This window comes from Glandiceps talaboti, chromosome 9, assembly GCF_964340395.1.
Source record: "Glandiceps talaboti chromosome 9, keGlaTala1.1, whole genome shotgun sequence".
NCBI lineage: Eukaryota > Metazoa > Hemichordata > Enteropneusta > Spengelidae > Glandiceps > Glandiceps talaboti.
Window position 1 is genome coordinate 20,303,828 of NC_135557.1, and position 24,897 is coordinate 20,328,724.

Consider the following 24,897-nt stretch of genomic DNA (forward strand, 5'->3'; position numbering starts at 1 on the left):
CAATCACAGCAGCACTACTTACAATTATTATTATTATTTAAATTGTTGTCAATGCAAGTCTGTACTGTTATAGACCCACATACTTTGTACCTTTGATCAAGCAGTACCTTTGATCGTTTCCATGACGTCACTATTGATGATGGACAGCGCACAGAATAGGGTCACCTGCCACTCTGCTTTGAATTGAAGCATGTCTTTCCTGTCTGCAAAAGTTAACCATTTACACAGATGGACGCGGGCAAACACAGAGATGTGTATGGAACCAGATGGTGTTGTTTTTGATGAATTCATTTCAATATTTGACGCTAAATATACATGGATCAATATCGAAAATTTTGCAGCCACATTCAGAAATTGAAATTAAATTGCGTTATCAACAAACTAAATGATGTGATCAAGGACATGGTTTCATCGATGGTAAACACGCAACAAATATTAACGAATTCGTTTTAACTGTAACAAATTATTTGACGCCGAATGGTATCGCAGCAAAATAAGAAATGTGGAATCATGATTAGATAATTAAGTCATGCAAATTGATTATATATGAAAATTACATTCATGATACATACCCTTGGTACATATGATAGAAAACTGACAGCGAATGTAACATACTATGGTACTTGAAACCTTACAGCAAATCAACGAGAAACTAACATCTCAGGAACACTTAAACATTCATAGATATCGAAATAATATAAACTTAGCACATTACCTCAATTCGAGAGGAAATCATAAACAGCTGTTAAAGGATAAAAAGAAAACATACAAACAGAAACTGTGTAACCAGTTATTACTGGCTGATTGTAACGACCCTAAATCTAAAGTCACTAAATTTATGTAGCTCATCATTATCATCACCATCACCCCACCATCACCACCACCACCACCACCACCACCATCATCATCATCATCATCATCATCAGAATCATCAGAATCATCAGAATCATCATCAGAATCAGAATCATCATCATCAGAATCATCAGAATTGGTGGGCACTGTATGTTAACAATCTGTTATCTTCGTATGGGGGAAGGTATTATAGGGGTTGTATTTATAGGTTTACTTCGCAGGTTTTGGCTATATATTACTTTCTATACCTTAGGCCAATGGCTACACTATGCTGAACAGAGCATATATATATATATATATATATATATATATATATATATATATATATATATATATATATATATATATATATATATATATATATATATAATTTTAAAAGACCGGAAACCAGACATGTAGAAAGTTACATAGTTTTTAAAGTTTCTCACATGACATGAAATGATATTGTGGTGTGTACATCGTTTTATGCTGGTATATATATGTAATACATTCTGAAACATCTATTCTGTTTACTATTATTTCTACTAATCTCCCTTTTCAACTTTAACAGACAATTGATAATAGGAAAAATACACAATCTACTTTAAAGTGTCAATATACCCTTTGTATTGCCTTGTAAAAGGCAAACATACGTCGTGTCCTTTGAATATCAAACATATGGTCTTCTTATCAATCTCAAACATGGTATTTATTTGGTGATACTAAACACATGGTCTACCCTCTCAATGTCAATAAACACTATAAAAAATTAGATATATTCAACTTTACTTACTGACAGGTATAACATATGGTTTGCTAGGGTCAGCAACCTGAACATGAAATAATAAATTCTTCAAAATCAACTAACAAATCAGCTTTCGACGCCTTTGCCTCTACAATAATTGACTTCCAATACGTCATATACACATTGATATTAGCGTCTTGGGGTTACAATATGCATTGCATACAAGCTAGTGTATATTGTTAACATGAATAAATAAAGATAGCAAAACCATGACGTCTTTATTGCAGACATTGTAATGAAAGAATGCCAATTTTTGAATGAAGGTAACACTTGTGAGTGTATGTATGTAAATTATTAAAATAGTTTACATATTCTAAGTATTTGTGTTCACCTCATGGTCATTAAGCAACTTTTCTTTCCTAAGAAAAAATATTGGAACTGTCAAAATGAAATGATATTTCTTTTATGTGAACAATACTTGTAATCCTGAAAGACTGTTATGTTGAATAGTAGTCTATACTTTATGCAGTAATGGCAATAAATGCTACACGCTTGGACAGTGATTGCATTAATTTACTATATAGTAGTTTATTAAAGTGGACGCTGTTCATCACTTCATTGAAGTGCCATCTACTTAAACCATTTAATCATTGACTTCTACTACTACACATTAACAAAATAACTTTCACGGCCCCCAAAACGCACCAAAAATTTGCTAATAGGTAATCGTTGATTAGCTTGAATATAGTATATATCAGGAAATATAACTTTTGCTATAGCAGTAACAAGAATCAAAGCACTGTGTCCATGAAATACCATAAAATATTCTTCACAGGAAAGACACTTCAAAGAAGCAAGAGAAACATTCAGTTCCTGCTTCATTATAATCCGTTGTGTCTCACAATATTCAAACCCAATTATAGAAACACTGTTTCTGTAATGTTAACTTCCTATGACACACACTGGCACCATTTGTGTAGTGAGTAGTGCGTATTCAATATTTTCAATCATTATCTTTAAAGTCAAACCTGCAGCATATATACGCAAAGAAAACGTGTCTAGAGCAAGCTTTCGTAAACACAGTTCTTTATTAAAGATACATTCGTATACCATTACAAAACTACCTGTAAAATATAAATTTCATTGTGCGATATTTACGATGTTCTTCCATTTCCGTTTTACATGTGCGGAACTTTGTGCATAACTTTTGTTGAAATTACATCGTCCTTTCTATACGTGAGTGACATCAGTGTGCAAATGCCACATCATGTTTGTGTTTCATTGGGTGAACAGATGTCTTTTTTTGTTAGTCTTGATGACTTTTAAGTGAACCAGGTATGTATATAATGGTTAACTCGCGGTGACTGTATCATAGCAGTTTCAACCTCGACAACAAGCAGCAACGATGAAGGGAGTCTACGTCTGTACAGCTTTCCTGGTCATTCTTCTTCAGGTAAGTTAAATTAGTAGAGAAAACGGCTACTAGTATATGGACATAATCACACCATTACAATGTGCAACAGGGGTGCAGCAGGTCTGTCCCATCAGGGCTGCGGAAGGCATGTCCGCCCGGGCTTCAGCTGCAGCAGCTCTCCTGCATGTCTGCGACTGGTCAATCCTGTTATAGATGCCTGTGAATGATAAAGTTTATGATATTATTTCGGAAAGGGCTTTGATATTGTTAAACATCATACTTGGCAAACATTTATTTATGCTAACTATCGCCATTTTGTTTTGCTGGAAATAATGTCATGTCTTGGAGTAAGTAAATGTAGACAGGGGTTCCAGATTCGAAAGCGTATTCTTTTATTGAATGACATATATCACCAGATATTTCTGTACCTTTATTGCAGATTTTCCAAGCTGAGGGGTCCTGTAACGAGGGTAAGTTTATCATTTCCCTACTTTTTCGTTTGTCCCTTTACCTAGCTGTAAGTCGATGTCTTTTAACAAAATATTGTATCAATCATTTTTTTTAAACTTACGTCAAAGTTTAGCTGTCGTATTAAACATTTATTTAACAAAAATTGTTTGGTTCTCGTTACCTCCCACCCTACACTTTTTTTTTACGTATTCGAGAAAAAAAATATTAGTCGCGAACATTGTGAAGTCTCGCAAGAAATGGTGGATGCGTAAACTTAAAAAGACAATATAAAACTGTTCTTCCAATCTGTAATGGCTGTACATCAGATGAGCAGAAACCAATAACACAGAAACCATACGGAAAACAGCGGAAAACTTTACTACCTGAAAGATTTGTTTTAATCTACCTACCCTACATATTCTAAGGTTGAGCGTAATCGGAACCATACCATTCTTCTTAGACCTAATGGCGGTTCCTTTATGCCTAACTTGTGATTTGCACTGGTCAATTTGTCTACAGATTCATTACATTGAGAGACACCACATACTGTGCTGATAATTTAAAGCAAGTCGAAGCTATAAACTATTGTGGCAAGCAGAGAAAACGCTTTAGTTGGTTGCATTATCAGTTGGATAATATTACAAAACATGTACATTACAGGCTGGCGTTTAAATGAACGTAAAAACACGTGTTACAAACTATGGGACAGAACTAAAAACTTCGACGCCGCACAGAGAACTTGTAAGGCTGCACAGGAGGGCGCTGACTTGGTACGAGTATATGGCACGGCTGAAGCAAACTTCCTGAATGGTCTCATAGAGGAATTCAGTACCAAAATGTGTACCACAAAGATGGAATGCAGTTTTTGGATAGGTCTTTCCTCTAGGGTAAGTCTACATTCGTAATAACATGTTAGTATATTCACAAACTCTTGTTTACGGCAGGGGAGGGGACGGCAAATCGGGGGGAGGCCCATCCACCTGGTGGGCCTCCATGACATGCGTATGACATAAATCTACTGGGCAGTTCAGGAGGACAGTGTAACATTGCACATTTTTGGGTTATGGGAAATATCATGTAATGTATATTATTAGGCTCTAATGCAACACTCTTTTAGTCTAAAATCTAATACATGCATAAGACTCTCGTAAGATATGCCACTCGACAGCAGCGTTTTATCGGATAATGTCAAAAAATCTAAATCAGAGTATAAAATCTAGTATTACACACTATTATTAGATGGGGAAGATCGGTCAGACCCCGTAAGAAGATTTTTTTTATGATGATATCATCTGATATCTAAGTTAGTTAAATTTTATCCGATAATGGATTTTTTATGCAATGTTGCGCCTTCATTGGTAGTTGTTATCGGATAAGATCGTCTAAAATGTAACTTAGAATCTAACCTCTAATATTAGACTCTAATAATATCGTCCGGATACCCCCGACAGCAGTTTTTATAGAAAATGTATAAAATCTATAAGATTTTTCATCCGATAATGGATATCTATGTATTTTCGGGCCTTCATTGAATTCTGCCCAGCAACGTCATAATTTGGTGATGTCATCTTCCTACACTATAGTGTTGTGTTTTCGAGACATTAGTAAACAATCCAAATAATTTTATTTTTTTAGGTTTATGGCTCCCTGTAATGCTAGAGTAACATTAGTGTAAGAATCTGTAATTGAAACCCATAGCCTTTGATTTGTACTATATAAAAAGAATGACTTTCGTTTTCTGAATTCCGAATTTGCATTATTTTCTTCGTAAACTGTTACAGTACTGTATGTACTGAATATATACATCACATTGTTCACTCTCATTAAAGCTCCTATCGACTTTGTTTACATTAGGGTGATGACAAAACCAGCTTTGATTTTGTTTGGGTGGATGGAAACAGACCTGAGGACCACAAGTTCAAAAAGTGGACCGGAGGTAGTCCATGGTTACCAGGTGCACCAAGTGCCACAGTTAAAAATTCCTGTGTCTTCATCCGAGGTGGTAATTATGAAGAGGCGTATAAATGGGCAGACTCAAAATGTGATGTCGAACGTAACTTCATATGTGCTTACAAAATGGACTAGGACTGATAAAATAATTAGTTTTCTCGATAAAAGGAAAGGACTGGAAATTCAAGTTGTCAGTGGGGATTTTTGGTGTCAAGGGAAGTTTTAATTTGTGAACAACATTGTAGCCAAGCGTACGCTTCACATTCATTTAACACTGGATACAATATTCTTAACAGTACATGTAGTCTTAATTTAGCTTTTGTTAGTATATGTTAATGTAGATACATGTCTTCGATTGTATTAAACTGTCTAAAACATTAGTTGTACCATGAAAGTATAACCTACGACGACAAAGAAACGACAATGAGAGTACATGGCGATATCAAAAATCAGAATGTTCGACCCCATCTGCAAACTCGGGAACTTTTAAACAAAGACAATTTTTGCAATATTTTGTCCTATATGGTGAAATGATGAGTTGCAATATAATGGCCAAAACGAGTGCGAAAATCACAAATTGGCTTAACTTTTCTAATCTTTACTCAACAAACACCTTTCACCTCAGAAAGACGCCATCTTTATAATGAGAAGTTGTGTTCATATGTTGAGAGCAAGGCAACAGATACAACGTAGCAACGTGACGTGAAAAGGCCATGCCCTGCTAACCAACCTTGCTGACCGATCAAAGGGACCACACACAATGGTATAAAGGTGTTTTTGTGGGGTTTTAAGGATTGGATAAAGTCAGTTGTTCTCCTGTGGGTTATACTTCCATGGTAGTACACAGTTAATGACATAATAAGTAGTTCCTGGACATTATGATATTATATGAATATGTAATGCATTTAACTAGTTTATGCATAACACGTGAATACCAGGTCTCATTGCTGGTCTAGTTTGCTTTATCAAGTATAATATTCAAATTACATCGACATATCGTTCCAAAACATCTCAAAACGTTGAAACATAGCATATGGCCCTTTAAATGATTTATAATTGTTGTCATCCCCAAATGATCATGTCGTTAGTATTGAAATGAAAATTTTAGGCAACTTTTTCAAGTTTGTGTTTGGAAGAATACTATGGTTTACCAACATAGATGAATATCTAATTGATCGTGTCATTGTTAGTTCAAATATTACAAAATGATTATGATACTTGGCTAGACAATCATTTATAGCTTCAAAAGGGGTTTATCTAGATAACAGAAGTGAATCATGTTTTAAAAAGACACTTTACTTTCATTTGTATTTACAACCAACATGGACTGCCCTGGTATTCAGGTAATACATGTCATCCATCAAATGTGAATTATCATTTTCAACATATTATACTTCTATACAATTTTAATCTCATTAAAACTATCTGCATCAAACTATTTGTACTGGTTTTTTTTAAAGCAATTATGAACGTTTTCGCAGATATTCTACACGACTTTATAAAAGCACAGATAAAAGTAACCATTGTATAATTTTCCTATCGTCTAGTAACTTCAAAATATATTATCTAACAACTATTTATTGTCAAAATTACGATCTTGATGAAATGATACATTGTTGAAAAACAGGTGTTCTTCCTTCCGACAAATCACGAAGATAATGCAACATCAGACAACTGTAGAAAACAAAATATGGAATGACGGTCGTCTGATTGGACTTTAAGATTGTCACTTTATTATAATGAGTGACTGTGTTCGCAACACCATCACATTTGAGGACGATCTCATCGTCCCATAATTCGTTAGGTCAAAATCCCCTTCCCTACACGAACGTTCACAAGTGCAACATGGACACGTTTATGTATGATGTAAAAACAAGCATAGTGAAGATCGTTGCGGCCACACTACTATAATCGATACAAACATGGTAAACACATTAAAATGCTAACCGGAAACGAAACCCAGCACTGGATACTAGTGTCAGTTTAGCACTTGTCCTTCCTTTTCTGACCAGTTCCTTTCTCGAGTTCCTCCCCCTCTTGTCTTCTATGTGAGGTAGGCTTGAAATGCCATGAATAATATGACAAAAGACAGAAGTTCGTCAGTTGTATGTTAGCTTTCAATATAGAAGATGGCAAGAAGAGGTTATGCGTGCCTTTTTTGCCCAATCGGAATGGGAACTGAAAGTTGTAAATAGTTTCTCTTGTCACATCTCATCGCCATATGAAGTTACAGTAGATGACAGGAGTAACCCTAGTGAAGGTCCTCCAGTGCCACCCGAAATTCCGATCAATCACGACGACAAATTAATGCCAGGTTGTTTCTGTTGGTGTTGTTTGTAGGCCATGCGTCACTGTCAAAGACCAAAGGTGACTAGGTAATTGTCAACATACTTATAGTGGAAATACAAAAGTGCCATCTGCTTAAGTACTTTAAACTAATATACATTAAAATCATTGAAATAACTAAAAAAAATGACAATTCCCCTATTTGGCATTTTCCAATATACCTTAAGAAATATAGGTGCAACACTTGATAAAATAAGCCTCGGTAATAAAGTCTATAATTCCAATATGCTGCCGAACTCAATTTGCCTCAATAGTTGTCAGGTTTCTATATTTACATAGCAACGTTTCCTGTTCACTTTATAATGGACAACGTTACTCTGTTAATAGGAAGCCACTAAGAAAGGGGATGAAACGTCAGCTTTAACTTGTATTTTAGGGATGATTGCTTTAACAACAACAACAACAACAACAACAACAACAACAACAACTACTACTACTACTACTACTACTACTACTACTACTACTATACACACACACACACACATACATACATACAAAGAAGGAAGATAAACATTCATTTCCAACTTGCCTCTTTAAACCGTTAACTTTTAAGTGTCTCACAATATTCAAAACCGGTTGTTTCTGTAATATTAACATTCTATGACACACACTGACACCATTTGTCAGTAGTGCATATAGAATATTTTCAATCGTCACTGTCAACCCAGCTGTCTTTACAGTCACACCCCTGGTATGTATCTGTGCAAAGAAAACGCGTGTACTGTAAGTTTTGGTAAACACAGTCATATGCCATACACAAACACCTTGAAAATGTGAATTTGATCATAAGATATTTACAATTTCCTTCTATTTGCGTTTTATATTGCCGGACCTTTGTGGATAACTTTGTTCAAATGACATTCATTTGTATACATGAGTGACATCAGTGTGCAAATGCCACATCATGTTTGTCTTTCATTGGGTGAACAGATGTCTTTTTGTTGAACTTGATGGTGTTCAAATGAACCAGGTATGTATATAATGGTTAACTCGCGGTGACTGTATCATAGCAGTTTCAACCTCGACAACAAGAAGCAACGATGAAGAGAGTATTCGTCTGTACAGCTTTCCTAGTCATTCTTATTCAGGTAAGTTAAATTAGTATAGAATACGGCTACTAGTATATGGACATAATCACATCATTACAATGTGTGAGGTCTGCAACAGGGGTGCAGCAGGTCTGTCCCATCATGGTTATGGAAGGTATTTTCCACCAGGGCTTCGGTTGCAACTGCTCTCCTGCAGGCCTGTGACTGGTCAATAGTGTCACAGATGCCTGTAGATTTACAGCTCTGCAGTGTTGGGAAATAAAACCCAATGGATCCTCCACGTCTATGAGTAATTATAACTTCTATGATATTACTGCGAAAAGGACATTGATATTGTTAAACATCACACACGGCAAACATACACAGTTATGCTAACTTTCGCCATTTTGTTTTGCTTTTCGAAAATTGTCATGTCGTGGAGAAAGTAAATTGTAGACAGGCATTGCAGAAACGATAGCGGATTTGTTTTATTAAATGAAATATGTCACCAGATATTCCTGACCTTTATTGCAGATTTTCCAGGCTGAGGGGTCATGTGACCATGGTACGTTTATTATTTCCTTACTTTTTCGTTTGACCCTTTACCTAGCTGTAAGTTGGTGTCTTTTAACAAAATATACTATGAATACTGTTTTTTAAAAACGTACATGAAAGTTTAGTTGTCGTCAGATATCATCAGTTTATTCCCTTTTGACAAACACAATGCGTTGTTAGATGCGCATATCCTGGCGAACTGTTATCGACACCGAGTACGTCATATTGCAATCACTACTATAAGTTATTATCCATCTCAAGTTCTAACCACCACCTTAAATTTGGCATGACGTCGATGTCCTCAGAAACAAACTTTTGTTTGCGCGTCACTAGTCATTTGCAAAGATTTCACAGCACAGGAGCCCGAGATGTGAGTGTCTAAATTGGAGAAGTGCTTCACTTCAAGTAAAATTGAACTTGAACTTCAGATTGAGCAATACTAGAGTAATTTCATCAATAGAACTGAGCACGTGATAGCATGTCTGATAGAAATACGAAAAAAGAACTCAAAATTTCCACTTGTGAAATCAATGGTTTTGATATATACAGTAATCGTAACGATCGCAAGTTTTGAAACAAATTTTACTTGATACTCCAATCGTTTTCCCTGCTTGCTGCAATCGTTTATAGTATCCATATCAAGTGTAGTAAACCAGTAAACACACAACTCGTTCAAGTCGCTTAAATAACAAAAGTCTACTTCATGTCCCCCCGTTGTAATACAAAGTCATAAGGTGAGTGTGCGGTCTCATGAGCAGCGCCAGTCTTTTGGAACAGTATAGCACTTTAACTTCGTTCTTCGCCAACTGTCGATAAATTCGAGAAGGACATACATCAATACATATCTGTTTGCAAAAGCTTTCTAACTTTTTAAAACGATCTACTATTGTTCCTGTTCAGCGTCATAGAACATTATGTCGTATTGGATTTTGGCGCCATGCAATTTGTTTTGATTGATTGATTGATTGATTGATTGATTGATTGATTGATTGATTGATTGGTTGATTGGTTGATTGATAGTATAATACTAATTCAATGTTTTGATATTAGAATGCGGCCTTTCCAACTGTAGTCAATTTGTTAATAATGTTGTCAGCTTACAAACAGCAAACAGTGTAAGTGTAATGAGAGTCCCACAACCATGATTATCTGTATCTCTTTAATGAGACATAAAGTTTAAACATATATTGACATCTATGTGTACTCTCAGTTGGTTTTATGTCTAAGTTGTGCTTCACAATGGTAATATTGTTTGCTGACTGGTTACATTAAGAGACACCACACACTGGGCTGATAATTAAAGTGAATGTAACACTTGATAAGGATGCTCATAATGATTGTTGCAAGCAGGTTCCATTAGCAGTAAAATAATGCAACAAAAATGTACATTACAGGATGTCCTAGCGGCTGGCATTTTTATGATCGTCAAAATTCGTGTTACAAACTATCGAAGAATCAACTAACCTACGATAGGGCACGGAAAGCTTGCAAGAATTACGGCGTAAAGGACGCGGGGACAGAAAGCGCTGACTTGGTACGAGTACATGGCAGTGCTGAAAACAAATTCCTGCGAGGACTCTTGACTGAAACACTGAAGGAAGAGTACTATAACAGTGCATGCGAATCAAAGATGCAATGTAGTTTTTGGATAGGTCTCTCCTCTAAGGTAAGTCCACACTTACACGTCATTACGTGTTTGTTATTCACCAACTCTGTTTACACCACATTGGCATAATGTCGAATATCGTGGCCGGTATGATATAAATGTACTGGGTAGAATTCTGGTGGACAGCGAGACACATGTATGCCTTATTGGATAATATCATCTAATGTCTAACATTGGACTCTAGTGACACACTCATGGAGTCTACAAATCTAATATTAGATGGGGAAGATCGGTCAGGCCCTAGGAGTAGTTTTTACCGGATAATATCGTCTAAAATCTAAGTTAAAGTCTACATCTAAGTTCGAGGCTAATGTTAGGTTTTATCCGATAATGGATATCTGTGCATTATTGCGCATTCATGGAAATTGTTATCGGATAATATTGTCTAAAATCTAACTTACGGTTTAAAATCTAGTGTTAGACAAGCAAATTGGCCAGGCCCCGGGTGTCGTTTTTATCGGACATTATCTGATAAAAACTACTGTCAGGGGCTCTGCCATACCCAAGAAACCTTGTTCATGTTGTTACGATTGAAAATATCGTATCTTTAGGAATTGGGTCCAAATTTACACAATTTTGGCGATATTGGCTGATATCCAAGTGATCGTTTGAGAAGGAGTGTGGCTAGGGTGCACACGATTATGTAATTGGGAAACATAATGACAATTTATGAGAAGTAACAGTTTGTACCAGGTGTGATTGAAGCGTCAGCAAGTTTTAATATGAAGCGATATGTTGAATTTATGATTTCATTGTTAGTCAAGAGCACAGGGGTTGTCGGTGGCCGGGCGGTTAGCTCGTACGCCTCTTACCTCTGCAGTCTGGGTTCGAACCCGCCTGGTGTTGGCTGGGTTTGATTTAAAATTTAACTAGGTCTGCATGTAAGAAGGGTGATGCTCAGTTTGACCCTGCCGAACAACGCAGGTTTTCCCCGGGCACTCCGGTTTCCTCCTGCTTCTTCAACACTAGGGCACTAGGGCGCTGCGGCGACCATTCAACAAAATTTCCGAATTTATTTGGACAAATAAAGATTATTATTATTATTAAATAAGAAATGTTACAGCTTACATATAAGTTTGAGACGAGAAGGAGTGAGAGATACCTGGGGACTGACATGAGAGGCGTGGTTCTGGCAAGCCAAACTATCGATCTCAGTGCGGGATTATTCTCGGTTAGTGGACCAAGATCAATCCTGGTGTTTTAGAGACTTGTATGAGAGTTTGTGTGAGACGACTGACTTGTTAACTCCCACCCGACCATTACAATGTGTTCTACTCACCAATGTAACAATGTCATCTAACTTAGAATCTAAAATCTAATGTTAGACTCTAACATGGAAAAACCTGTTTTGCTCTTGAACGCATCCAGCACGTACAAGAATGACTATGAAATCAATGTGAAAAATGTGATTCCTAGAACAGACAACACTAATTGCGTGGCAATTTTGAAAAAAACTTAACTGATGGCAAATTGCTGAGAAAAATAACCTGACAACAACTAATCGAAAATCTACAACACTTAATGACGGATGTGACATCTTTGGATCTGAATGTGAATCTAAAAATAAAATTCAATCGATACCTGACTATACACCTGGAATGACCTGTACCCAATACAACCTGACACGCGTTTTGTACCTACTGACCTGAAATTGAAACCCTGGCCTTACAGAAAACGGTTGTAATTTCCCATTATTGTCTTTGTAAACTAAACTGAACTGAATGTATCCACCACACTGCCTAACTGGGCTAACTCTTGTTAATGCTGCTATCGATTTCTTTTTCATTAGGGTGAGGAGAATACTTGCTTTCAGCATAGATGGTTGGATGCAGGAAAACCAGCCAACATAGACTTCTCACAGTGGGTCCATGGTAGTCCATGGTTACAAGAACCAAACAAAGCACCAAGTGGCAATCCCAAGGATTCCTGTGTATTCATCCGACCCGTTACCTATGAATGGGCAGACTCAACATGTGAAACCAATCGTAACTTCTTCTGTGCTTACAAACTCGACTAAGGACAGTCACTGATAAAGTAGTTACTGTTTTCTCGTTAACAGGAAAGGACATGAAAATCTTGTTTATAGTGGGATTGTTTGGTGTCAAAGGGCATTTTACTTTATAGATTATAGACAAGCATACGCTTAGATTGTAAACATTTAACATTTGGGTACAATATTCTCAGCAGTAATTGGAATCTCAATTTAGCTATTCCTGGTGACATATGTTAATGTATGCATATCTTAGATTGTAGTAAACTGTCTAAAATATTGAGAGTACAATGTAAATATAACCTACGATGACAAAGAAAAGAAAATGAGCGGACATGGCGACATCATAAAAGCAAAATTTTCGACCCCTATCTACAAACTCGAGAACAACTTAGACACAGGTAGAGTTGCAAAGCATATAATATGCAGCAGTACATTTTCTACAAAGACACATTTTGCGTTATTTTGTGCCACATGGTGAAAGCACAAGTTGGAAAATATATACTCGCAACAACGAGTGAACAACCTAGAAATTGGCGTAACTTCTCTAATCTTTAATCGATGGTACGGTGTTGTACAACAAACATGTTCACCTCAGCAACACGCCATCTTTATAATGAAACTTTGTGCGCATATGCAGTGACCTTTGAGCTCAAGAGATACAAACTAGCAATGTGACAAGAAAAGACCATGCTCTAGTAGCCAACTTGATATCCAGTCTACGATCAAAGGGACCTTAGAAAACGGATATAACGGGTCGAAGACAGATTCCTGTTAAGGATTTGGTCAGTTGTTCTCCTTAGTGTATCTACATACGCATAAAACATCTCAAAACGTTAAAACACTTCTTATGGCCCTATAAATGACTAATATTTCTTGCCTTCCCCAAATGATCATGTCATTGTTAGTTCAAATATTACATAACAGACAAACCCATAAATTACAGAAATATCATAATACTTGGCTAGACAATCATTTATAGCTTCAGAAGGGGTTTATCTAGATAACAGAAGTGAATCATGTTTTAAAAAGACAGTTTACTTTCATTTGTATTTAGATCCAACATGGACTGCCCTGGTATTCAGGTAATGCATGTCATCCATCACTTGTGAATTATCATTTTCAACATATTATACTTCTATACAATTTTAATATCATTAAAACTATCTGCATCAAACCATTTGTACTGTTGTTTTTTATCTACTCTGAGCGTCTTCGCATAAATTCGATATGAACTTACAAAAGTAGAACACGCAGACACGGACCAAGCCATTTGTGATCAGGGTGGTGGCTCAATTCATCAATGAATTCAATGATGCATTAATTCATCAATGTCTACATCGAATTTCTCTCACACACCATGTCGACCTTTAGGCTACGCATACAACAACAAAGAAATTGGGATAAGAGCGCCCTCCTGTAAATGACATCACAAGACTGACATAAATATTGTGATCGTGAGAACGAATATTTTTTATACAAAACTACACAAAAATATTTATTGAATATACCCATGTCTACTGTAGTGATATTTCAACTGTAGTATCTACGTGATTCAGTTTTTTGTAATTGAAAGTACAGTGAAACGATTAGTGGACGAATCAGCCGTTCAATTGTAGAATTTGGTAAAACAAAGGTTGAATAGGCAGGAAAAACAAAACACCACTCATGTGATGACTAAACCGTACAAGCTATATGCTACTGAAAATAACCAGTGTCCTGCGGCATTCAAATTGAATTTCAGCAAACTAAATTCTGACAATTCATGTCTATTCCAAAGGCCAAAAAAACCACAATTGTTGAAGATGAACCCATACGGTATCGTAATGCACGCGTGGTAAGGGGAAATGATGAAGGAAATTTCGAGGGCAGCTAGCATAGATATGGCGTATTGACACAAATCATTGACTCAGAGCAATGGGATGCATGGTTGTGGACTCGGCTGTGCATAATACACGGTTATGTTTGTCTTTCGTGTCAGTTGGTTGAGTTCTTATAGTTGATATGTTTACGTTTTGATGGTTATTTTTTTGTGTTGTGTTGTGTTGTGTTGTGTTGTGTTGTGTTGTGTTGTGTTCTGATATGATATGATATGATATGATATGATATGATATGATATGATATGATGTGATGCGTTGTGATGTAATGTAATGTGTTGTGTTGTGTTGTGTTGTGTTCTGATATGATATGATATGATATGATATGATATAATATGATGTGATGCGTTGTGATGTAATGTAATGTGTTGTGTTGTGTTGTGTTGTGGCGTTTTGTGTTAATTCTTGGTACAAAGATGCCGATTATTTCTCGACCAACCTTAATTATAATGCACACACACACACACACACACACACACACACACACACACACACACACACACTCGGTCTCAAGCAAAAAAAAAACCAACAACTTCATCCTAATATTAAAATAAAGTTTCGGTGTTATGGTTTATATTTATGGTCTGACCTGGCGTAATGGGACCTCAGATACAGACTGTGCCAATGAACAAATTATTCATGTTATATAAACTCTGAAAAATTATGAGATTTCCACAAGAGTACTTTTGTATTGTAGTAAACTTTCAAGCGCTGTGCGTTGAATGGCAACTGACTATGTGAGAACATTATGCTACAGCTGGTGTATGGGAATATTAGAAATTAGGGATATATTTGCCATGACAGTTGTCTGTTTATATTTTTCATAAATAAATTATTTTCTGTTTCTGCTTTGTAGAGCTTTTGATTCAAAACACAGAAAGGGCACCTCCGGTTCACTTCTGATTCTTTTTTTTCGTGGCAGCTGTCATGTCATAATAACTTATCGATTGGAATTGCCTCCATTGTATTTCGTTGTAACCTCATGTAATCGTTAACACGCAAACTAAACAATGATTATGTAAACAGGTGTGATTCTGAACGACTTGCCAGTAGGCGGTTTCTTGTGAATTGTATCTCAGGTGTTCTACTGGGAAGTCTTGTTGCTGTTTTGGTTCCCGTGAACAAATACGTTATAATTGTTTTGTTGTAAAACCTTGTATGAGTTCAATTTAATGCCATTAATCTGATATTGGTAAAATATCAACTCTGATCTAAGTCTAGAATTGTTAATACTAAGACTGTTACTTATATTAGGCCATACCCTTGACTTTGACAAAGGTTATGTACTTTTTTTTTTTTTTTTTTTATTTTTAATGAGGGCAAAAATAGTTGACGAAACAACTAATCGAGTTTTGTCCTCAGAGAAAAAACAACAACAACAAAGCAAAACAAAACAAAACAAAAACATACATATCACACAAATCCGGAGAAGTATTTAACTAAATTCGGAAACAATGACAAATCTTAAAAGAAAGAACAAAATGGTATACATCAACTAATACTGGCTAAGAAGATGGCTTTTGAAATTAGCTTTGAATGTACTCCGACTTCGAGTGTCTCTTATATGGGAAGGGATAGAGTTCCAAATTTTGGCCCCAGTGAACTTTGTGCTAAATTGACCGTAATTATTGTTGTATTTTGGGATGCTTAAATCATTTCGCTTCTGTTGCCTGGTGTCGTAACAATGACCTATCTTGGAAAAGAAAGAAAAGAACTTGACTCTGGTAATAAATGTGCCATATATATGACACACGAAGAAAAGTATTGTAAACTGACATTTTACCATGATGTACACATACTAAAATATATGGACCCTTAACTCCGTTATTCTGGGAGTATCATATGGGTAATTGATAATTACAGACTGGTCTAATCTTTAATTTTAACATATTTTACCATGATGTACACATACTAAAATATATGGACCCTTAAAACTCCGTTATTCTGGGAGTATCATATGGGTAATTGATAATTACAGACTGGTCTAATCTTTAATTTTATCAAAGGTCTGTGGTTCATAAAGCGAGAAATTCGAAAAGTAATACGTAGATTTCATCAACAAAATCATGCTATCGACGGGTCTGTGATAACTTCAGCAGGATACTACCCGGGTTCAAAGCACTCCAGGTCGGAAGAAATCCACATTCTTTTCACAAAGTTTGTAAAGTTTGCTGACTAAGGCCCCGTTTATAGGACGATATTTTCAAATGAAACGTTAAAAATCAATAATATTCGTTTTACTGAGTTTGTATATATTTACACTATATGAATTATAATAGAGTGACACTAGTTTTTTTTTCACCGTTTACACGGAAACATCTAGACTGGCATCAGTCCCTTGTGAGATTTTTGACTTTTTTGATTTTTTAAAAAGGAAAAAATGACGAACTTTTATTTTTTCCATGTGCTAGCAGTTTCTTAAGGCCATGTGTGTAGTGGTCACGCCTAGACAGTGGTGGGGGCTAGACCTTTCAATGTCTAGACGATAGAATAAACAACAAAACTGACAGCTGTTTTTCCCACATTCTATATGACCATCAATTTATTTCACAGAATATAATCCAACGTTATCTAAATTACAAACATTTGTCGGTTAATGACACAGCTTTTTGACATGTTGGAAAATGTCAGACATGTGATGTGACACAAACACGCACTTTTATTACCCCATTAGTACAGATGTACCACATTAGAACAGATTTTCAAGGACAAACATAGTAAAACAGGAGACATGTTAACGTGTTGTCAATGGCACAGAGTAAGAAGGAAGAACACCGGATCCCCGGATCAAGTATCTTTAATTACATCTCAAAATGATATATAGATATCCAGATATGTATGTGGTTCTAAAGGTATTCGAGAATGACATTCCTAAATATTACAGAATTGTTCTTGTATTTTCACAAATGTTCAAACCAGGTAGCCACAGCTCTTGTTACATCTGTATCTAAGTAATGTTAACTGTAAAGGTTAAACAGGAAAACTCGTGTATGCAATATTTTTCCAAAATAATGTAAAGAAATTTGGATATGTAGTTATAAAATGCTGGCTGTTATTGTTTTAAATATTAGAAGGTTGTTAAATGTTTCCATAAGTGTACAGACCATGTAAATATATATCTTGTCACATCTTTATGTTCTGACATTTGTGCTAGGTTTGGTATATAGTGATGTCAGAGATGTCCTCGGGTGGATAGGCATGGGCCATTGCTATAGCTCCCTCATAGCTGACAGTGTACGATTTAAAACTAAGGTGGTCAGTATTTTCCACGATAATTGACAGAAATCTTATTCAGTATGCAGTTGTAAAATATTGGAACAAAATAAACAACACAGAGACCATTTGGAAAACAATGGAAAATCTGAACTAGACACTCACACAGAAAAAACATAATGAAATAAAAATGAAAAATCTACCTACCCCACCTATTCTGAAATTTAGAGTAATCGGAACCACACAATTTTTTTATTAGGCATAAACAGAATTATAAATGTGGCTTGAATTACAAAAATCATTAAGGGTGTTTTAATGCCAATGAATAATACACATCCACATAGTTGTTTGAGTGTTTCCACAAGTGTACAAGTGTACTGACCGTTTATACAGAAAACCTGGTCACATCTGTATGTATAATAAACAGCTGCTTGTTTCCGTCACGCTTTCTGTACCTTGGACACGGATGTATATTTTCGGGAGTATAAAATGCAAAATTCACAGTACAGTTCTAGCTTTAGCAGCAGAACTCTGAAGATGAAACGTGCTTTCGTTTGGTCAGCTCTCCTCATTGTTTTTCTTCAGGTAAGTGAAATTTTGAACAGCATATTGAAAGAAAAGGAAAAGAATAAGATCATGTACTTTTGAAAAGTTAATTTACAATCCATCCCCTCTTAATGTTTACAGCCTATTTCAGATACAATCGATAAATGCCAAGCTCATGTATTAACGTTTGGATGCTTATAACAAGCAAAATATTGTATAGAAGTGATTTCCATTCGTTCCTCTTATCATATTGGGAAAAATCAAAACCAAAAGCTACGAGTGATGCCAATGGTTTATTTTCATACTTTTAAAAAAATATCTTTTGGCCAATACCCAAACATCAATAATGAAGAACAAGTTTTCTTTTAGTTTAGGATATAATATGGAAGTGTATTGATAAAAAATTGATAGGCATGTTAAGTATTATTTTATTTATGCATAGTGTGAACCTGCCTCAAACTCGATATATATCTTGGGCGTTATAATCAAGAAATACAATTTATTCAGAACAATTATTCGAAGACCATCGAGTTAGGGCTGTGGTGGTCATACAAGTTTTGACTTATATAATGTGAGTCCTTTCAGTCACAAACAGTGGTCTGAGATATAATATTGTCTAAATCCGCCAAAGCGAAGAGTCTAGGCTGCACAAGTATTCAATCATAACCCCCATGTGAAATATTGCCCTTTGTGTTGTCGCATCAGGCATTATATTGCAGACCTTCATCACAAATGTTTAGACTAAGTGTATCCACTCCAATTAACTCCGATTAAAGTGAGTGTGGTAAGCTCCAGATAATTCAAAGCATACCAACGTATCTACTTATACACCATATAGAGGTGGCCAGTGAACAAAACTTTAAGTAATACATTTATATTTGCAATTTTGTGAAATTAGTTTAAAACTTTCCGAATGTACGTTTTTGTCTTTAATTAAAGATTCATTATACTGAAGGATCTGTTTCCTGTGACCGATGTACAGGTAAGCACTAAGTATATTTCTAACTATTATATATTAGTGTGTCTAACTGACCGGGCCAAGCCTTCTTATATACCGGCCTTGTTTTGGGAAAGTACCATTATATAAAACTGATAAATATGTACAGAAATCATTTAGGAACAGTCCTTTATTTCATAATAGCGAAGGTACAACAATTTCGTTCTGCAAAGGTTTTTATGTCCAATAATTTAAACCTTGAACGAGGTTGGAGTTGGCGAGTCTGTCAGATACGACGTGTTCTGCCACGGAAGGGGAGGACCTGGGGAATGGGTGGGTGGGTGGGTGTGTTGGGATCACTTTTTACAAATCAGTTCTCGGGAAGGGCCGTGTTTTAGGAAATGGGATAACGGGAGTGTAACATTTACTTTGACTGATTGTATTGTCTGACTTACCATTGATTTGGGACTCTTGTCTCTTTCCATGTCTGAGAATATTTTAATTTTGTATAGGTGAGGGGTTATGTTTTAGAGAAGGGGCATTGAGGGAGGGCCACTTTTTAGCATAATGGAATCTGGAGAGGGTCATATTTTACGCAAAAGAGTGGGCCTGATTTCTTCCGTCCGTCCCCTATAATTAATGAAGGCTCGAAACAGCTATCAATATGTATTGCAGGATGCCGTAGAGGTTGGCATGCTTATCGTAACTGGTGCTACTTGCTGTCAGAGGACCAGCTTACTTTTGATGAAGCACAGGCAACTTGTGCAAAGAAAGGTTCCCAGTTGGTACGAGTACACGGCACTGCTGAGAACCTTTTCCTGGAGGAAGTAATGGAGGCATACGATGACAGTAAATGCGGTTCAAAGATGGACTGTAGCTTTTGGATTGGACTTTACTCAAGAGTGAGTCATCTTAAATGATCAACGTTTTCCACATCATCTTTTACATTTAACTTTTGAAAGTAGTGAACCAAAGTTCATCAATGTAGCATACCGTAAGTAAGTTAATATGTTTGACAATAGGCACGATATATTATGCTGCCAATAGGCACGATATCTTTTGCTGACAATAGGCACGATATCTTTTGCTGACAATAGGCACGATATCTTTTGCTGACAATAGGCACGATATCTTTTGCTGACAATAGGCAACGTTTACTGTGGTACATTATTGGGATATGAAAAATGTTCTCTCATTTTAACATGTTTCCGACCACATCGTGAAAATATCTCCGTGAATAGGTCTCCAAAACCATTTCAAGATCAATAAATAACACATAAAGGTGACCCTCTTCTCCTGTCTGTATATTTTAAGGTCCTAAAATTGTGCGAGGATTGATAAAACGTCGTAAAAATGTCCCCTCTTAAGGACAATAGTAGTAGTGTGTAGTTACAAAATATGAAATAAGGAAATTGATATACAAACAAATCATATGTCATCTTTTTGAGACTATTGTTTATCTATTTTGTTAATGCTAGAGTGAAACGGACGAGTTCGACTATTTTTGGATAGACGCAAGGAGACCTAATGACATATCCTTCAAAAAATGGGAAAACGGAACACCATGGCAACGAGGTGCACCAAATGGCAACCCCAAAGATTCATGTGCCTTTATTAGAATTGGTACACATGACTGGGCTGATTCGACCTGTGAATACAAACGTAACTACTTCTGTGTTCAAGACATGAAAAAACAATTGATATACTAACTTGATTCTTAGATCCTAAAATGACAATTGAAACGCTAACAGATGTACGGATAGGTTGTTTATATCTACAGTAAACATTTGATTTTCCTTGTATGTATGTATGTATGTATGTATGTATGTACGTACGTACGTACGTACGTACGTACGTACGCACGCACGCACGCACGCATGCATGCATCCATGCATGTAGGTAGGTAGGTAGGTAGGTAGGTAGGTAGGTAGGTAGGTATGTATGTATATATATATGTATGTATGTATAATATAGCCAAACGTTCACCACCAAAGGGTGTTGACCACACACACACACACACACACACACACATACACATTACACACATTTCATGAAGGGTTCATTGTGATGCGCTGGTTTAGTATGATGTGTACATTACTGTCAGCTCATAATTCTACGATCTTTTATTTTGTGTTTTGATTTCTTATCTGTTAAAAGTCTCATTATCATTAAAAGTAGAGTATATGGGAAGCAAATTAACCTTGAGATTGTATTTATTGCATGGTGTGATATGATAATATTGATACAGTCAACCCACGCATATTATCCTGTCTACCAGTTTGTATTAAGTTTATTTGGAGTTCTTACATTTCTCACTTATACCACCACTTTTACCATTATTACAGTATTTCACACAGGCACTGTTACTATAACAACATGTTTACTTTAATTTGTGGCATGCAAAGCAGATATATATTAGGAACTTGAGAATTAGTAGTCTTGTAAATTAGAAGCTGAATTGTATGAAAAGCGAGTTTGGAAATGTAAAGTTTACATAAAAGACACATTGAGAGAATTCGTGTGACATAACTTTACATGCTTTAAACGGGTAATAGCTGTAAGAAACAAATACGTAATTTACCATCCCAATAGATTATTGAAATAAATGTACAAAAACTATGCTTTATCTCAAATTAATTTTCCAAGCAAATTGAAAGGTCTCAACTTTTATGCCTTGTAGATATATGATATGAGCTCACTATACATCATGTATCGTTATCGACATTCATGGGTTTTCATCATGATATTTTCCACTGTTCTGCCTACTAAGCAGGGAGTACATCCCTGAAGTAAGCCAGTCCTGCAATACAGAAATAAAATATGTCGTTCAGTTATGTTAGACAGAAGTAGATTACAAAACATTTCATTAAGGCGATTTACGATGAAAGTATCTGTTAGACGGCAAAATGACACCTCAGTAAAAAATCGATCGACCAACCAACCAAACACCGATCATATTACCCATCCAACCACCCATCCCCTGTGTCCACAAGAGGGCATATGGTGCTATGCAGTACTCTGACGCCTGTTAATTTTGACATTATAGATGTATGGTCTTCCAGCAAGCCCAAAGATTGTGACACTTTACATTCAAATTCAATATTGTATATTTCGACCAATACCATACCTGCAATGGCTCCCAAAAACCCAGAACTATTGATACCAGATTCTGTTTGCAAGTAGTTCTTTCTATCATCGTAGAAGTTATCCCTTACATCCGGGCCACAGACTAATCCACCAAATAATATTTGAGGATTTGGTTGAGGTGATCTGTTGTGCTGCCAAGTGCAGGGCTCTGGCAGATCGGGACAAGAGCTGGTGAAATAAAACAGGAGATTAATGAACTGAACTTAAGTTACTATGAGGCAAATATGCTAAACAATGTGAAATTTGGTGTATTGTAGAACGTAATACCTGATATACAGATCTATAACATTTCAAATTCGAGAGAGATTCTAAAGGCTACGACGTGTACGTTCACTACGTTGTAGCAGAAATCCAATATGGCGACTGCTGTGATCATTTCAAGAAGGTGAAAAAACTAAAGTATTTATCCTTCAATGACACCAACTAACGTCAGAATACAAAATCCGTTGCAAAGATTTCATATTATTTGCTTTTCTGAAGAAATCTCACATGTCCCATAAAACAAGTAATAAGGAACGTTTGGAGTTCTTGCCAAATTTTCACCCAATCACTCATAATCAGGGGTACTATATAGAGAGAGCTCAAACATGGAAGCACAGAAGTCATGTACTCATATGCATAATGAATTCCAGGTACGTGAACATAAGCAAATCAAGAGTTTCTATGAACTTGTCATGTGATGGCGCTTTTTCAAAATGGCGGCAGCCGTTAAGTGATTTCATATTTAGAAGACTCCTATAACATTAAAACTTGACATCTTAAACATATACCATCCGATGACATCATCCATGGAGAATTTTCCTTAACAAAAACATTTACCTTATTAGAGAGAAAGTGAGAACAACGTATTGTCTGGGTACACATTTACGAACTGGAGTGCTACTAATCATCTAATTCATAAGAAGTGATAACCACAACTTCTATATTGAGTATGCACATGTCTGTCACCATATGACCACACTAGTCCTATATAATAAAATATTTATTCTGTTATATAAGTTATGTGAAAAATATATAACTCAAATATATCATAAGGTTACCTTGCCCTGTGGTGATTTCTTGTTGGAGGATGTCTGCCAAAACCAGCCAGAAAACTTCTACCAGTATCGCCGAGAATGTAATGAATTTGGCTTTGAGCGAAGTCCAAGTATTCTTGGGTATGGAGACCGTGCTTTGCTGCTACTAGAGCGACAAAACAAATCTGACCTGAAAGCGGAGAATAATGGAAATGACACATTAATATAAATCACGTAGTCTTCATTTTGGAAGATTTTTTGTGTACAACACATGCATACGTTGAAGTGTGCTGGGTTCTTATCTTAGAGAGAGAGAGAGAGAGAGAGAGAGAGAGAGAGAGAGAGAGAGAGAGAGAGAGAGAGAGAGAGAGAGAGAGAGAGAGAGAGAGAGAGAGAGAGAGAGAGAGAGAGAGAGAGAGAGAGAGAGAGAGAGAGAGAGAGAGAGAGAGAGACAGACAGACAGACAGACAGACAGACAGACAGAGACAGACAGAGACAGACAGACAGACAGACAGACAGACAGACAGAGACAGACAGACAGAGAGAGACAGAGAGACAGAGAGAGAGCGAGCGAGCGAGAGCGAGCATGTATGCATTTAAATTCATGTCATTGATAATGTGTACTCGTGTTGGAGTGCTTGTGTCTGTGTATGTGTGTGTGTTTTTATTATATATTTTTGGCAGTAATTATACACAGGTTTTATGAACGTAATTACTAAATACCGTTGAAATCTAAAAACATACCAGTTTTTTTTAATGGCCGACTTTCACTCATTACAGCCAATCCCCACGGGGTGTATGTTGTGTAAGTCGAGTTTCTAAACCACCGACTGATGCCTTCCTCTACTGGTACAGCGTATTGTGGATCGTTCGTGGCCAGATACAGTCCAAGCTAACAAATTAATTAATAAATTGGTTAGCTACCTTGCAGTCACTTACGAAACAAGTGATTCAAGAGGGCATTCCAGATTAGGAAAATATGAGGGTAAATCTCATGACATTACATGAGCATGAAGTGCTCAACAAAAATGACTAACAAAATTTCCTGAGCCATGAAAGTGACTTGATATGAAATAAAGTTAGCAAATTACTTCTACCGTTTGAGAATACGACCAGCTTTGGTCGTGAAACGCTGGAAATTATATTTTTCATAGGAGAATATAGTATTCAATCTTGGCCCTCATAC

General features: G+C 36.2%; 3 protein-coding genes across 3 annotated transcripts in view; 2 read left to right on the top strand and 1 right to left on the bottom strand.

Moving 5' to 3' along the window:
• The first annotated feature begins 2,981 nt into the window (after positions 1-2,981).
• LOC144439937 (C-type mannose receptor 2-like) lies at positions 2,982-13,002 on the top strand. The gene is made up of 6 exons (XM_078129170.1): positions 2,982-3,029; positions 3,430-3,460; positions 4,101-4,327; positions 5,295-5,493; positions 10,714-10,985; positions 12,775-13,002. The coding sequence occupies exons 1-6, from the start codon at positions 2,982-2,984 to the stop codon at positions 13,000-13,002; spliced, it is 1,005 nt and encodes a 334-aa protein (XP_077985296.1).
• Positions 13,003-18,554: 5,552 nt separating this feature from the next.
• LOC144439938 (snaclec 6-like) lies at positions 18,555-21,257 on the top strand. The gene is made up of 4 exons (XM_078129171.1): positions 18,555-18,650; positions 19,551-19,593; positions 20,224-20,450; positions 21,027-21,257. The coding sequence occupies exons 1-4, from the start codon at positions 18,555-18,557 to the stop codon at positions 21,255-21,257; spliced, it is 597 nt and encodes a 198-aa protein (XP_077985297.1).
• Positions 21,258-22,313: 1,056 nt separating this feature from the next.
• LOC144439939 (uncharacterized) overlaps positions 22,314-24,897 on the bottom strand; it is a 9,383-nt gene continuing 6,799 nt past the window's right edge. The window contains exons 11-14 of the mRNA XM_078129172.1: positions 24,456-24,603; positions 23,736-23,901; positions 22,676-22,863; positions 22,314-22,348 (exon numbers count right to left, since the gene is read on the bottom strand). Of these exons, the coding sequence (XP_077985298.1) occupies positions 22,314-22,348; positions 22,676-22,863; positions 23,736-23,901; positions 24,456-24,603 (537 nt within the window). The remainder of the gene's footprint in view (positions 22,349-22,675; positions 22,864-23,735; positions 23,902-24,455; positions 24,604-24,897) is intronic.

Bases quoted from the DNA above. Each gene is read 5' to 3' on its own strand.
- LOC144439937 (XM_078129170.1), top strand. From the start codon at position 2,982: ATGAAGGGAGTCTACGTCTGTACAGCTTTCCTGGTCATTCTTCTTCAG. The intron at 3,461-4,100 runs GTAAGTTTATCA...TGTACATTACAG, and splicing joins TGAGGGGTCCTGTAACGAGG to GCTGGCGTTTAAATGAACGT. The intron at 10,986-12,774 runs GTAAGTCCACAC...CTTTTTCATTAG, and splicing joins GGATAGGTCTCTCCTCTAAG to GGTGAGGAGAATACTTGCTT.
- LOC144439938 (XM_078129171.1), top strand. From the start codon at position 18,555: ATGCAAAATTCACAGTACAGTTCTAGCTTTAGCAGCAGAACTCTGAAG. The intron at 19,594-20,223 runs GTAAGCACTAAG...TATGTATTGCAG, and splicing joins TTCCTGTGACCGATGTACAG to GATGCCGTAGAGGTTGGCAT. The intron at 20,451-21,026 runs GTGAGTCATCTT...TGTTAATGCTAG, and splicing joins GGATTGGACTTTACTCAAGA to AGTGAAACGGACGAGTTCGA.